The 16,471-nt window shown below is 37.6% G+C and overlaps 1 protein-coding gene across 2 annotated transcripts in view; it reads left to right on the plus strand.

Annotated features, from left to right (window-relative positions):
- The window catches only part of PREX1 (phosphatidylinositol-3,4,5-trisphosphate dependent Rac exchange factor 1), a 148,913-nt gene that overhangs the window by 105,981 nt on the left and 26,461 nt on the right, over positions 1-16,471 (plus strand). For both annotated transcript variants that reach the window (XM_052683632.1, XM_052683631.1), the window contains exons 12-17: positions 934-1,037; positions 1,753-1,802; positions 3,632-3,707; positions 6,443-6,515; positions 7,821-7,963; positions 13,042-13,134. In XM_052683632.1, the coding sequence (XP_052539592.1) occupies positions 934-1,037; positions 1,753-1,802; positions 3,632-3,707; positions 6,443-6,515; positions 7,821-7,963; positions 13,042-13,134 (539 nt within the window). The remainder of the gene's footprint in view (positions 1-933; positions 1,038-1,752; positions 1,803-3,631; positions 3,708-6,442; positions 6,516-7,820; positions 7,964-13,041; positions 13,135-16,471) is intronic.

A 16,471-nucleotide genomic window follows, 5' to 3' on the forward strand; every position in this document is an offset into this window, starting at 1 on the left:
TCTCTTAGATTACTGTTCTCTAGATCACCCCCTTTGTACATAGTTGTTACTGGTCTCCATTATATTAAGTTGTGAACAATGGCATGTTTACACTGGGTATTGTACTGTCTAGAAGATACTTCATAGCTTACTTTGAATTTGAACACTCTTTGGCACTTTATAGTTCTCACTTACTTATGAATCAGGGTAACAGATAATTTCTACCAATTATTAAATTATAATCTTTATTGTGAGGGTTTCCCTCTTTTGTGTCCCATATGGTTTGATATGACTTCAATCCTCTTCTGATTTAGCTTGTTGGATAAATGTGTGTGAAACTGTATATGTTTTTTGAGTCTTCTGACATTAGCCAATGCACCTTTTAAAAATGTTGTCACACAAAAATTTTGTGCTTGTCTTTAAAGCCTGTTAGCATAAAGTATGACCAAATAACTTTAACTGCCCATAGCATAGTTCTTCTGAGTGAAGAATTGCGATTCTGGGTCTCTCAGAAGTGCTATTTAAATTTTAGGAGAAACTCACAATTAAATTCAAGAATCCTGGTAGGAGAATACTTCTAACAGCTGTAGTTTGTCCCACAAGAATACTCTCTGCGTTTGGAACTGCAGAGCTTTAGGCAGCTGCAAAATGGCTTTAATGCTGTGATAACTGTTGCAGGAATTTGCAGGCACTTTGTTCAAAATTCATCAAAAAACATCAGACAACCCCGATTACCTTTACTGGGACCATTTCCAGTGCCTTACAGAAATTGAATCTTATGCAAAAGGAAGAAATGTTGATTTTATAAAGTTGCTTTTGTTGGTGGAGCTATTCAGAAGTGCACATAAGCATCTATATGTAAACAAGACATCTTAAATGTAGAAGGACCAGCTGGCCTATGAACAACATGATGGGGGAAAAATACTGATTTTAATTATCATTCTGATGTTTTAGTTTCAGATAAGCACCAATTTAAGAATGAGCAGGTGATGTACAGATTTCGCTATGATGATGGAACATATAAGCCAAGAAGTGAGTTGGAAGACATCATGTCCAAGGTTTGTGTTACAGTGCTTACTTGAAAACTAGCAATTTGCAAAAGAACCTTCAAAAGAGTTTCCTCTGCCTCTGAATGTCAGTGTCACGCTGTGTTGGAGATCCCTAGTATTGTTTACCTTCATTCTGTTCAGTTAACTGTACTAATGTCAAAGGAGACATTCACTCTAGGGAGAGGAAGCAGAGGTTAGCCATAAATAACAATAAAGTTGTCACCGCAATCAAGACTGCTGATTAAAATTCTACTACATTGTAACAAAAGGTCTTAGGAGAAAATAGTATGCCATAATGCAAAATGTCTGTTGAAAATCTGAGCAGTATGATTCAGGGAGTCAGAAGCCATCAGTATTTAACTGCATTTCTGATAAATACATGTCAGATGAGTTCTGATGACCCATATCTGCCCATAAACCTTTTTAATGCATTTCATTTCTTCTTATGGAAATTAGATAACGGGTTAATTGGGAAGAAAGATTAATGGAGAAAACGTTGGAGTTGGTTGGAGATTGAAGGGCAGATTTTTGGGGTTCTGAATGCTGGGAAAGAACAAAATAGTTTGTCAGAGTATAAGGGATTTGTTTCGTAGAACAGTTAATCAGTAGATAATTCTAGCTGAGCAGAGACATCAGTGTCCAGGTTTTTCTAGCTCTACTAGTCAGCATTTTATTTGTAAAAGAAAAAAATGGTAATAACATCTATCTATCTTTCCCTCTTCAGGGTGTTCGACTCTACTGCCGACTACACTGCCTGTACACTCCTGTGGTAAAGTAAGTTCACCCTCATATTGTATTGAAATCCTTCTCGGGATAAACTGGAATAAGCATTTTTGTTGCTCTTTTATCAATGTGCTATTTATGTAATAGAATCTCAGCTGGAGAATCTTCTTGTGTCAGAATTAATTTGTGTTAGTAACAGCTCGTGTCTGTGCATGACTGGTACAAAATTGCAGAATCTCAGAAGTTTTAGAATCCATCTGGGTAGACTTAACTTTTTCAGCCTGTGTTCAGGCTTTCCTACTGATCCTTCCTTTTACCTCAGTGTTACAAAACTGAGTTCCCCAGGCTCTTATCTTTCCATGTCTTATTCATGTCTTTTTGCTTGACAAGCCTAATGTTTCAGGAGCTAGCTTTTATCTAGCAGGTAGTTGTGCAAACCCCTTTTTACTTTTTGATCTATCGTTTGACCTCTGTTTTATTTGGCATTTTCAGAGTGCTGGTCCCTGCAATCCTGTTAGCAGAGTGGGAAAGGTCTACTTTCTGTGTTGCAACATTCCTAATTCATAGGAAAATGACTTAGCATAGGTAGTGCATGAACCATGAGGATCTGGAGGAATCAAAATTCACAATTCAATTATTTTGTGGAGAGCCTTGAAATATGATTTTGCTTAGCTCTTTCCCTGGCAACTTGGGAGTTTATATATAGCCTTTGTCTTTATAATTTTCTTTAAGTGAAGTCTAACGCTGGTGTATTTCAAGGAGAAGATGATGTACCTCACTTGCAGCAAAGCAAGCTTTGGGAGGATAACATATAAAAAGGAAAATGTTTCAGACCAGTGTTACACATAAAAAGGGTTCTGACTATGTCTCTGATCTAATTCATGGGAATTTGTGAGAACAAGAAAACTTGATCTCTGTTTACAGATTTGATGAACAATACTTCAGTTCATAGATAAGATACAGCTTGTGAGGAACGCTGTATTCCTCTGCCTTCTGTGAAGCAGCCAGGTTCTGCCAAAATTTTGATGGTTCCCACATCTGTTTGACTATTCACCTGCAGATGATGGTTCTGAACAGTGTTTTGTGGTACAAGCTCACTTCTTGTTCAGGTTAGGTTGAAAAAGAGGAAATAATCAGTGAAATATGGATCATGATAAGCCTTTAAGTACTAGAACTGAAAGGCTGGGTGGGCCTGGGACCCTAATGCCAACTTATTCAAAGCTGTAGCCCAGGTCAGTATCTGTATGAAAATGTAGAGAGTTGCCACTCACAATCTGGAAACCTGTACTCATTTATACTGAGCATTTTAATGTTTTCCTTTATTGGTCTGACATTTCAAAAGCATATTTTCTCAAGATAAGATTGTATGAACAGAAAACTGCCTGGAAAACTCCTACAGTTTTGTGCTGGGTTTAGCACATTACTGGAAGACAACGTGAAAAATGTGTGTAAGCACTATGAGGAAAGTTTTTGTTCTGAGAGCACATTTCTGGAAATGCTGTCACGTTGTTTGTTTGTTTTTGCTTTTTTTTTCCCCCTCAGAGTTGTGAGAACCCCATTTCTGATTTCTCACACCCTGCATTCTATTTTTCAGTTGCATTTACTTATAAAAGGAAACTGAATGTATTTTTATCTGTAGGCAATTAGTAAAAGGAAAAGTTGAGTGGGATGAATTTCAGATGGTGGTTTGATATCATATTTTTAGAGAAAAAGGAAATATAAAATTATGCGGTACTAATGAAGAGGTTGATTTGACACAAAGACTTAAGACTTCCCTTGAGTTGCCATTCCAGATATAAATAGACTGTGAAATGGTCCCAGTGGCCATGAAAGTTTTGTTCTTTAGTTATGCCTGATTTTCCCTGAATTCTCTTTTTTAGAGACCGTGATTATCACCTAAAGACCTACAAATCAGTAATACCTGCCAGTAAGCTGGTGGACTGGCTTATTGCACAGGTACGGATTTTTTAAGACGTTGCTGTCTTTGAGAAGTAGCTTAATTTTTCAGTTCCATTTAAAAGTAAATATAACACATTTCTCTAGAGGGCATTTTAATATAATTGAATATATTCAATTTCTTTGAATTTACACTCATTTTATTGCTCATGTGGTCAAAGCTTGTTATTTGGCAGCATAAAGAAGAAGGAGGTCCTGTATTAGCCCAAGGAGTGGTGAACTGGTCGTTACTGCAGACCATTTCTGTTTCTTGTGATTTCTTTTTTGAAGACATCAAATGCAGCGTTCATTTCTTATAATCTAGGATTGATGTAGTACAAATTAAGAATGAATCTACAGCTTCATACCACAACCTGCACCATTATCTTTACAAATTGGAGTTGCCCAATACTTACCTTGTAATTACAGAGAAAAGCCTATAGATCAGGGTAGTTACAATCTAGCTTTCACAGTCTAAAGCAGTCTAAGGGGAGAGTATGTCACCTTGCTCACTGCCGTAGGGTCTACTGCATGCTCTGGTTTTGTCTCAAATGATGGTCTGATTTACAATCACATCAAGTCCTATACTGCCAAAATGGCATAGAAGGCGACTAGTTTGAGTTAGAGTCAGACCTCTGACTACCAGGGATGTTGTTTGTCAGAGATGTTTCCTATAATTGCACGTGACATCCTTCTATGTTAGTAAGATCGCTATAATTTAAGGTTGTTCTGTGCTAAATAACTAAATGAGAATGGAGTAGTTGATTGTTTTCCTATTAAAAGCATGCAGGAGAGCAAGCACATTAGTACTGAAATTGTTGTATCAGTTACATGTAATTTAACAGTCTTCATGGAAGGCTGAAGGAAAGAAATCTGCTTTGGCCAAAAAACAGAGCTGAAATCAGACTAATCTGGCTGTTACAACAACTAATCAATACCACAGACAGTAGAAAGACCCAAATGTCAGTGTAAAAGATCACCTCTCCCTCTGGGAAAAGGTTGCTCATTTCCTTCCCCATTTTTTTTCTTTCTGGTGTGTTAGTATGCTATTAGTTCTCTATTTACTGAACTTTCAGATTAAGATTGAAACAGTTTGTACTAAAACCTGAAATGGAGATATAGAATTCTGTGTAATTTGCATTTATGCACATATGTCCATGCGTACACATACAATAGTACAAGGATGAGGGGAAATTTTCTGTGCTATGTCAAAAGGGAACATTGTTAAATATTTAAATCACTGTCTACAGCTTAGATGAGTTCCAGTCTTTGTAGCTAAATCAGTTTTTGCTGCTGAATTCTTACAAACAGTAGTTTGCTTGCAGCTTTCATACCTGACTGAATTATTTTCAATTGCTATGCTAGCTAACAATAGATTTTAGTGAGAGTTGTTGAACGCTCAGCTTTTTGCAAAAGTCTGTTTATTTAACTGCTCAAATATCAATGTGTCAGTTTAACATTAGGCATCTGTTCTTGAAAATATTGGTGATGGTGCCTGATTTGATAACTGCCTGTTACTTTCTTTAATTAGAGAATGCTGTTTTGCTAGGGGAATGTTTTGAGATCAAGCATCAGGAATAAGCTGATCTAGTACGAATTGCATATGATTTATGGCCTTCCTACACACATATTGCTGTCTAAAACACAAACAGATATCTAAAGGTTAAAAAAATAACTGTAGGAGTCTCTTATTTTTCAGTTTATTTACAGTAGAAAGAATAAATTAGATTTTTAAGTCCCAACCTCTGTAAACTACCCATTTATCTCATAAATTATTGGAAAGTAAGCCATGAGAATTGTCACATGGCAGGCTGTTAAAAATGAGGAAAGACTGACAGGGATTGAAATTAATTCTTCTAAGAATTAAACTTCAGGTGTACTGAAGCCCTTTGCTTGCCTCTCCTTGTGTGATTACATAATTCTGCAGTTCCTCCAGGGTTGCTCCAGTCTTTTTCTTGCCTATACAATAGTACTTAGTTCTTGATTTGCAAACGTCATGACTTTTTCTTGCTCCTTGGAATAAGAAGGTCCTTAAACAAGAGCCAGTAATGTAACTGACTGAAAGAACTGATTCTGCATTTAAGTACTACCTTTACACCATAGTATTTTTTGCCAGTATTTGCCTGACAAACAGCTACTGCTCCACTTAACAAGGATGTGAAGCCCACAGAATTTAATGCAAAATTAATGCTGTTTCTTTCAAAGTAAATTTGTAAGTCACCTTTGGTACCTGCTTTGAAATACTACACTCAAGGCTTCAGGTAGTGAGCAGCTGAATCCTCTGTTTGTCAGACTGCTGTGTAAGGAAATGGAGCGCTGCTGCAGTTTTAACCAGGCCGACCTCTGCAGTTTGCATGCAATACACTTTTTTTTTCTTCCCTTCGGTTTTGAGTATAGATAAGATCTCCCAACCTCTCTGTCTGAGTTTTATTGTCTGTGCCTAATGGGTCCTGAAGTCTGACACTATAATTGAAATAAGAAGTCTTTACTTTGAGATAATGTTATATTCCTTTGTATGTTAAACAGTTGTATTCCAGACTCCTGGTCTTTGTCCTACTAATTCCTGTCAGAGGGAAAAGATGCATATATAGGAACTAATGCTATTTGGACAAGGGGGGTAGCTATATAAATTGCTTGCTTTTGTTCCCTACCAAGAGCATTTGCTAATTTCAGAGCCACAAGTCATGAGATGGGGAGGGGAAATAATTTAGTTTAGGAAGTTGTCTGAGGTATAACATTTATTGTCTTGTTTCTAGGGAGACTGTCAGACTCGTGAGGAAGCTGTTGCACTGGGTGTTGGACTCTGCAATAATGGTTTCATGCATCATGGTAATGCATCAATATCCCTCCCCACAGCCAATTAAAGGTGCTCTTTAGTCATACTAGCTGACAGTGTTTGCAAATCCCTTTTCTATATATTGTGCCATATATACTGACATGCAAACAACTCCTGACATCCCAGCAGGTCCATATAAAAACAACCTTTGAACTTAATGTAAAATGTCTGAGCTGAGTACTCTCCCAAGTAAATCCCCTTGATACCAGCTATGGTGAACACTGCAGTGATTAGATGAGCTAGAGGGGGGTTATTTTTTTGCTGCATCCCATTGGCATCTGGCCAATGCATAAACTAAGTACTGAACTGAAATCTCGCTCAAGAAATGTCCAGTACAAAGTAAAATTGCCTAATTCCTGCAGCTTGGACAAAAAGTGTAATCCTTGAAGCTGAAGTTCTGAAGCTTCCAAATCTGAAGTAGCAAACTGCCAAGTTTAGGAATCAACCATCCTTAGTGCTGCTGCTGCTGAACTGAGAAAGAAAAGAAACCACAACTGTATTGGTGTCAAATTGCAAAGTCCTCAGAGTATAACAGCATTTGTCCAATAAGTTATCAACATAAGTCATAAATAACACTTTCTGTCTGTTTGAGAGCAGAATATTTTAAGTAACTAATAAAGAATTGATGAAAGAATAATTGATTTTCATTGAAGAATTTGATCTCTTTTGAGTCCATGTTAACACTTGGCATTCATAGCACAGTTTGGCAAGAAGTTCCTCAGCAAAGTATACATGAATGAAGAAGTAGTTCCTCGAGGTTCAAAGTTGTCACTTACACCTTTTATTTTGTGGCCTTCCAGGTCTCATACTTGAAAATACATTGAAGAACTCTATCATGCCTTCCAGAATTTTGTAGATCTCTTTTTCTTTTCAAACCATTTTTATTGAAAAGTCTTAAGCTGTTTAGCCATCACTCTTTCCTTTAAAGAGATATTTTACTCCTCTTTCTTTCTTGTATGGTTTTACCATATTATTTTTGGTATGGGACAGAGGCCCAAAATATTGAGTAGCATCTTTCTTCCAAGTGGATCATTTGCATTTTGTATGAAATATATTTGTCAGGGAAGTCACATGGTATCACGAACAACTATGGACTGCAAAGAAAAATATGCCCGTAAAATACAGTAGTAGCTTAAAAATATAGAGCTGAATAGTTTAGTGATGGGGATGCATCTGGTCTTTGTTCTATAAAGACAGGGGAAATACTTAGGATTTCCGTTAACTTTCTTTTTTTTGTTTCTGTTTTGTGTCTTGCTCTGTGTAAATGCTTGTATGTTTTTCATATATATTGTTTCCAGTTCTGGAGAAAAGTGAATTTAAGGATGAATCCTTGTATTTCCGCTTTTATGCTGATGAAGAGATGGAAGGCACCAGTTCCAAGAGCAAACAATTACGTAATGACTTTAAGCTTGTGGAAAACATCCTGGGAAAGGGTCTTCTGGTAAGAAATATGTTAATGCAAACTTTTATTTTTCTATGAAATTGGTATTATTTTGTGCTATGGAATGAGAAAGAAAATAATGAATAGAGTAGAATAAAAATTGGAACTACAGTTTAGCTAGACTTGTCTTTACTGCAAAAATACTAATTCTTCAACTATTTTGCTGCAGAACTCTAATTTCTGCAGTTAAACTCTTCTAGCTAGGCAGACTACACAACTTATTCTAGTAGCAAGAGACATGAGTAAGTTGCAGGCTCCCTTCTCTAGCACATGACCAGACCTACTGCACTACCTGAAAGCTTACAGACACCCACGACAAATGCAAGTAAGTTCCTGCCTATTTCTGACAGGTCTCAAGAAAAGAGGAGTCTCACAGATATGACTATTTCATCCATTTCACAGCCAGACCCATTTCTTCTCCTGTAAAGCCCTTGAGAGAGACATGGAAGTGAGCTGGGACCAGGATGTTGTCTTAATAGCCCTGGAGTTTGCTGAGCATGCACCACAGTGTCAGTGTGGTGGAGGAGAAAGCAGTGAGCAGTACTATCTTGGGAGTGATCTGCCACAAAGTGTAAACACAGTTTAAGCACCATTATAGAGGCAGTAGATTCAGAGAGGAGTTAAACAACTGATCAAAACACAGATGTTTTGAGGCATCAAGTGATGTGAATATGCCCTGCATTGCTGGATCAAATATCAATCTTATTTTGTTTTACAGAAAACAGTTTCAAGAAAATATTGTTCTTTATGTTAATTCTTTTGCAACACTATTTTCTCCCCATATCCCCCACCTCACTGAATGCCATTACAGTTCTTATGGTGCTTGGATTATTCTAATGCTGCTTTGCACTTGGTAGTAGTTGCATTGTGCATGCTTTCTGTTTTGAGGCTTCAGGCCCATCTTTTTCTCCCTTTGAACATCAACAGAATGCAGGAGCAGGATAAAAGCTTGAGTCAGAAACTACAAAAACAGAATTGTTGGAAAAGATCCAGATGTCCATTACATGGGAAAATTTTCCCTGTGGTTCACATGAACTTTACTGTCTCACTGTTGCCTTGGGAGACCAATCTGTGTTTGTCTCAATGGCAAGAAGTAATATTTAAAGCACCACGACACCTCAGAATTGTTGCTCTATGCATCCTGTGCTGGAGACTGGAGTGTCAGACCAATAAGATTATTCTCCTGGAGAAGCGCTGGATAAAAGGCAGCAGTTAAAAGGTGTTACACTTTGGGTGCTTTATCCCCTGTGATTTGCAAAGCACTCAGCAATCAGTTGCACACTGAATGATGGGAACTGTCATTGTTCAGGTATTTTTAGTTCTCTTCCTTATCAAGACATGATTGAAGAAACAGATTGACTAGTATCTTCCATTTTTTTCTACCAGTTCAAGGTTATCTGTTAAACAGAAAATTCCAAAACCTAGCAACTGTATGTTAGTCTTGAAATGAGAGATTTAAAGCTGCTCGATTCTGTTTTCTGTTAGTGTAATGATAAATTATTAGGATTCACTAAAGGAACAGAACAAACTGAAGCCTCTTAAGCTTCCCATTCTCCAAGCCCACCATAGGAAGTTTAATGGAGTTTCTTCAGTGCTGTTTTTTGAGAAACACGTCTTTTCCATGAAATCCTTGTTGGTTACTGCAACAAATCCTATCCATTCATCTAAGTTTGCTCTATCACAGGAGAGCTTGAAAACAGAAAACAACAGAAGCTTTGGAGAATATATCATTGGAAATATTAAGGGAAAACAGTGCTTTGTTTGAAATAATGCACTTCAAACAAAGTTTGATACACATTTATTTGTGCAATTGTTTCTTACTGGAGGACATAAATCTCGATGCACTGAAAAAATATACAACATTCTTTTATAGTTGAAAAAAAATTGGATTTTGGATTGATTCCAAGCATTGTGGCTTGGTTATTTCAGTACGCTGTGAACTTGTGATCAGCACATCTATTTGTTAGCCCAGGCCAACTGCAATGCAAATTAAAGCTGGTATCAAACAAGGACAGATGCCCAAGGTAAATGGTACATAGACAATGCAGTCTGCAGAAGACTGCAACATATCATTATATGATATATTCATATATTTATCTGATCTCAAAAGAAAAGCATTTCAGTTGATTTCAAAGGTGATACCTGTGTACATTTTATGCAGCATTCTCAAAACCACCATGCTGAATTGGTGATCTGGACTCTAAGTTTAAATCTCAAGTTTCCAGACCTGGGCATTTTTCCAGGGCATCCAGTAGCTGCCAGTAGTGTGCTGCAGTAGTTACAGGAGAGTAGTTGCAGTGTCTCACTGCAATTCACAGCCAGCGCTGTGTCATGTCCTGGAATTCAAGTCATTCAGGGGCCTGAGTACAGAAGTGTGACCAATGAAAGCCAGTAGTTTGAGCACAGAAGTCAGGGCTACCTGAGTTTTGGTTTAATTTCACGCTTGAGCTCACTGTATGGTCTGGGCAGGACCTCAAGTTGTTCCATACCTCAGTCTACCATTCAAAAATTAGGATACAAAATCTCATCTATCTGCAGGACTTCGCCACTGCTCATGTTCTCTTGATATTAGCATGACCACAAGCAAGATGTATGCAGTGCTAGAAGCTGCCCTGCAGCTGAGGATGAGCTGATAGCAAACTGCCTCACACCTTTGTCATCTTCATTCTCCTAGAAATCTTCCTTCATAAACAGTGAACATCTCCATGCCCCAAGCACTTTCTGACACCATAATTCTCCTCATACAGGAAAGGTACCACACTGCTAACTGCTGCTCTCATGACCCATGCGACAAAGTGCTTTGTGAATGTAACAGACACAGGTGTAATAAACCTTCTTTTGCATAGCTTTTCTTCTCCCCTCTTTTCCCTCCCATCTCTGCAGAAATTCTCTCTGAATAGCTTCTGACTATGTTTGCCCTCTGTTTTTGATTAAAAAGGCTTATATCTCACATGGGTACCTTTTTTAATGTGGTTGTTTTTCAAGATTAAGCAGCTGCTTTCTTAATGTTCAAAAGAACCGATTGTATTTCAGGGGCATAGAAATAATTCTTGTAGTGGCAAGTTATTTAATTGGTTTGGACTCCTTAGGGATGAGTGGTAATCAGCTGGGGAATTGCAAGGTATTGCTGTTTTTTAGCAGAGAATGAATTGTAGCCTTCTCCCAAGTATTGCATGTAGAATATTATCCATACTTTACATTTTCATAAGGATGCTCCTGGTACAGAAACATCAGTATACAGAATGTCAGATTTCTTTCTTTACAACATGGTGATAAAGCTCCAAATGTTGATGCATTTGGGGATTCTTAAATGTGTTTTGGTTCTTTGCTTTCAAACAATACATTTTGCAGTACTAAGAAACAGAGGAAGACAGGTTAGTAAAAATGCTAGCATACAGAAGGTATTCATGCATTTTAATGATAGCTGCATGCAAATGATCATGTAGACTTATGTAGCTGATGGATTCTTAAGTTTTGCAAATCAAAGCCTCTAAATTTTTAAATACATTTTTTGCTTACGCTTTCAAAGTCCAATCAAAGAAACTGAGCAGTTCTTTCAAATGCAAAATGAGAATTGGATGGTAAGGTATCCTAAAAAGTTTCTGTTCAATTCCAGACATGTAGTGCTGTAAGTACATGTTGGATTGGGTTGAAACTCATTACACCTGCAATACTAAAAATCTAACTGGTGGTGTACTCATTAACAGAGGGCTCTCCTTGTATTGAATGTACTTTAAAGAGCATTGTTTCTGAAAATATTTTCTTAGGAATGTCAAAGAATGGCATTTATCTTTTTTACTTTTCTTTCTTTCCTTTTTGTCATTTAATCTAAATGTCCTCTAGAAGGATTTTTGCTTTGCAGGTCTTTTGTGTTAAGCATTATTTTAATGTGGCTGTAGGGCTCTTGCAAGAAAGGATATTCTATTTCTTTAGTTTTTTTTCGTAAGGTTAAATCCTGAAAAAGGACAACATTTTAAGATGATTGACTTTAGTGGTTAATGGGCAGTATTCTGAGATAGCAGGAATCATCAGAATCAAGTAATTCTTCATAGTGCTTTTCCTAGTGGCATGCTAGATTACAGATAGCTTTATTTCTCCTCTCAACTCAATTCTGATTCATTGGATAGCTCTTAAATTTGTAGAATTAACTCACAGCAAGATGTTTATCCACTAGAATTTCTATTTGTCCACTTACCAGAGGCCAGGCTTAGTTCATTTTTTAAAATGGTTAGTGGGTTATTAAGCTTTTTTTATTGTTAATAAACCACTAGAAAAGGATGGGTGAATGATATATTTGCCATAATTTGTATGATTTCAAAAAAATATCGATAAGGTTGGTCTGTGTGACCTCAGTGCAAATAAAAGGAAGCAGATTCCCAGAAGCAAGAACAGCAATCTTCTCCCAGCCATAAAGTGTACAGACTGAGCATGTTGCGTGAGTCTTGTATGTCTTCCTGCAGTGTTCTCTCTTACACATCACAACTGATGTGTAATGATTAAATCGAGCTGACCAACTCTTGTGATGTAGATTTATGTAGAATTATCTGTAAGAAATAGGCATAAGATGCCCAATTTATGTAAAATGGATAACAATGAGTAAGTCACTTCACTTTGGTCTGTAAGTGTATTTACTAACAGAAAATACAGAATATTAATGAATTCTTGAAAGTTGAAATAGCTTACAAAAAATGAAGGGCTAGAATTTTAAACCAAAAGCAACTGAGTAATGAAGCATGCATTTTTAGTGGGAGATTGATTAACTATTGGAACAAACCCTCATGGGGGTGGAATACATTCTTCACTTCTTAAAGACTGCAGATCATAGCTGCATAACTGCCAAGAAATTCTGCTTTAGTACACTAAGGGGATCAATGCAGAAATAATAGATTAAATGTAATGGCTCGTGTTATGTAGGAGTTCAGACCAAATAACCCAATAGTCCCTTTTGACCTTAAGATCTGCAAGTGTATGTCAATCATGGCTTTAAATGAAAAGTCCAATTTCTGAACTTCATTCTTCAGCCTTTCAACTCACTCCATGTTTATGAAGTGTTGCCTGGTGCTCTTTTTGTTTTTAAGATTTTACCTGAGGAGGATGACTATGGATTTGACATAGAAGAGAAGAACAAAGCAGTTGTGGTGAAGTCAGTTCGAAGAGGGTCTTCTGCAGAGGTAAGGCCTGATAATTGTAAATATTTTGGTTTTCCTAGCTAATAATGTTTCTGTGTTTTAAAAAGGTATAAAACTATCCTCTTAAAGTCTGTTTGTTTTAAAGGCAGCTAACAGAAAATTTGAAGTCTTCTACAATTCCTCTGGTAATAAACTGTTTATGTAAATTACCAAGGGTTTTGGCATCTGTTAGTGACTTCCTTGCTGAATATTTCTCATAGATGACAGACAGCAACAGTATCTTTATGTGATGGTAGGATACCTCTGGTTCATAGAATCATAGAATGCCTGAAGTCAGAGGGGACCTTGAAGACCTTGGACTACCAACTAACCAAAGTTTCCAACTACCAGGTCAGGGTCCAGGGCCTCATCCAGCCTGGCCCATAATGCCTCCACGGTTGGGGCACCCATATCCTCTCTGGGCAACCTGTTCCAGCACCTCACCACCCTCTGAGAAAGAAATTTCTTCCTAACATCTAGCCTAAATCTCCCCGCTTAAAGCCATTGGCTTAAAGCCATTCCCTCTTGTACTGTCATTATCTGCTTGCACAAAAAGTTGATCTCCCTCCTGCTTGTAAACTCCCTTCTAGTGGAGCTTACACTAGTGGAACTAGCTTACACTACTGGAAGGCACAATTAGATCTCTCCAGAGCCTTCTATTTTCTAAGTTGAACAAGTCCAAATCATTCAACCTTTCTTCATAGAAGAGGTGCTCCAGCCCTTTGTGGCCCTATGAACCCTCTCCAACAGCTCCACATCCTTCCCATACTGGAGTCCCCAGGCACAGCACTCCAGATGGGCCTTACAAGTTAGTGGGGGACAATCACCTTCTTCTCTCACCACCCCTCTTTTGTTGCAGCCCAGGATGTGGAACCAGATAAATCTGATGAGAGAGGGCAAGTAATGTTGGCTGGGGTAGTGGAAATGTACAACAACAAACAGGTATATTTGAGTGGAGACTTTAGATTTGTGATTTTCTTTCCTTAAAACATATGCCCTAAATTTTCTCATGAGAATTACACCTATAAAGACAAGACAGGAGACTAAATCACTTTGTGTGGCAGCACACAGAGGCAATATTTCCAAATAAAAGTCTGGAACAACCATTACAGGATTTGAATGTCTACGGTCATCTGTTGATCCCATCTTTAGGCTACAGGTAGGCCTGGATGACTGACCAAATGCAGACAGCTGACTGGAGCATGCTGATTTTAGCAAGTAGGGAATGTCAAACAGGAAGGGATTTTGAGCTGGAACTTAATGCTCACTTTTTTTTTTTTTTTAATTTAATTATTAAATAACCTCAGTATTGCTAATTCTTATTTGTTTTGTGGTCACCACAGAAACTGATTCCATCCTTAAAATCAACATAGGTTGGCTAAAAATGTTATTAATTTAAACTTCCACTGTAAACCATTGCCTGATAGATAATCCTGCTGTCCTTGCTTTGGCAATCTGCCTGTGGAATATCCTTCAAATCTGCTTGTGTTTTAAAACAACAGAAGCACACAATTTTCTAAGGAATCTTTATCTTCCTAGACAAATTATTTGTGACCATAAGCCCATCTTTTCAACCTCAACATAAAATATTGCTCAATAAAAGAACTAAATCTGCATGTCTCTGAATTGGAGGCTCATTCTGGAAAGACCTGAAGTCTAATAGTAATGTATTTAATTATGATCTTGGGCTTTTTAATGGCTTTGTAATACCAGAAGGATATCCAGCATGTAATTCCGTGTGGCTCAGCAGCTGTGGGCCATTTACAGACCATATGCCTGCTGTCATACTTTTCAGGGACAAAAATTAAGACATACAGCTTTGCTTCACAGTGCCCACCACAGCGCATTATGTTCATTAGAACTGTCAGACTTTGGACCAGAGTACAATTCCAGATTCACCAACTGAACAAACCGATAGCTTGCATGGATTTATTAAAGATCAATGCATTGCTTTTCAGTTTGGCATTTTGATCTCCTAGTACACCAGGGTCAAAATTGTCATGCACAGGCTCTGGTGGCACACAGCACTGAACTTCATGCACATGCCACAGGTGGCTTTTTGGTTTTAGATATGGCACATCTGATGCCAATCCCAAAATCACGTGTCTTCAGAAATACATTCCATAACCAGTCAGCATCTCCTCAGTTTGCACCTTACCTTCTTTCCTAACCTAGCTCACTTGTACATTAGTTACAGCTGGACTTCTTCCCCAGCTTTTAATCTTGGAGCTGGTTTATGAATTATATTCTATCAGAAGGAAACAACAGTAATAAAGATTATCCTTTTGGGAGGTGTAGTTGCTGTCTTACTGTGAACAGTCAAGTGATGAGCAGATGTCTGGTGTTTGAACAGCATGTGTTCGAAGCGCAGCCGCTTGGCCAGTGGCCATGCAGATGAATTGCAAAGAACAAGCTGGAAGCTGGGAATAATGCTGGTGTGTGGGAAAATACAGTGGCCTGGATCCAGGCAGCTGCATTGAGTTGTCATGAGGAGCATCCATTATCCATAAAGTGCAAGTGCTGTGACATCGCAGGTCTTTACTCTTAGACAGGTTGTCATTTTGTTATTAGCCTGCTTAGTTAAATCCTGATAGAGCAACAGATGTTTAGATTGAAGTTACTAGTTTGTAGGGATTCATATGGAGCTGTGTAAATTTACAGATTTACTATGATTATGTGTGCAGGTAGGTTTCCCATATGCACAAGCAGTAAGTTGGTAATATAAAGAGGTCATCCACTGCTAGAATGATTGCAGATATGCAAAGATTTTAGTTAGCTGCACGTACACTAAGTGTGTGAGCTACTCTGAGAAAATCAGACCTAAGCCATAATGACTTTAGAAATGTATAGTACAATTATTACTTTATAATAAACTCATCAGTGTAAGTAAGTAGTTGGATTTGATGATCCTAGGGTCTTTTCCAAGCTAAATGATTCTATGATTCTAAATGCAAATAGCATGAACATTTCCTCTGAATAATAAACTTTACAAAATTCTATTCTAAGCTAAAATGCCTATCTACTGCTATTTATACATACTATCAGCTTTATAGAGCATTATGTACAAAAAGGAAAAAACGTTAAGTGTGGGTACACGAGAGGACGTTATGAACTGTAGGAAGCTTAGCAAGTAAACCAAGGAGAGCACTTTGTAGTTTTCTCCATTAATTTTGAGGGGGAAAAAAAAAAAAAGTATAGGAAAATGTAGATAAACTGATCTCTGATATATTTAGGAAAAGCCAAGCCATGTGTAGGCATTGTCAAAGTTTTTCCAGTCGTACACTTACAGATTTGTTTTTTTTCAGAGGTCAGAGTTACATATTTAAGAGATTTATGGAAT

This window comes from Tympanuchus pallidicinctus, unplaced genomic scaffold, assembly GCF_026119805.1.
Source record: "Tympanuchus pallidicinctus isolate F22 unplaced genomic scaffold, pur_lepc_1.0 scaffold20, whole genome shotgun sequence".
Classification (NCBI taxonomy): Eukaryota; Metazoa; Chordata; class Aves; order Galliformes; family Phasianidae; genus Tympanuchus; species Tympanuchus pallidicinctus.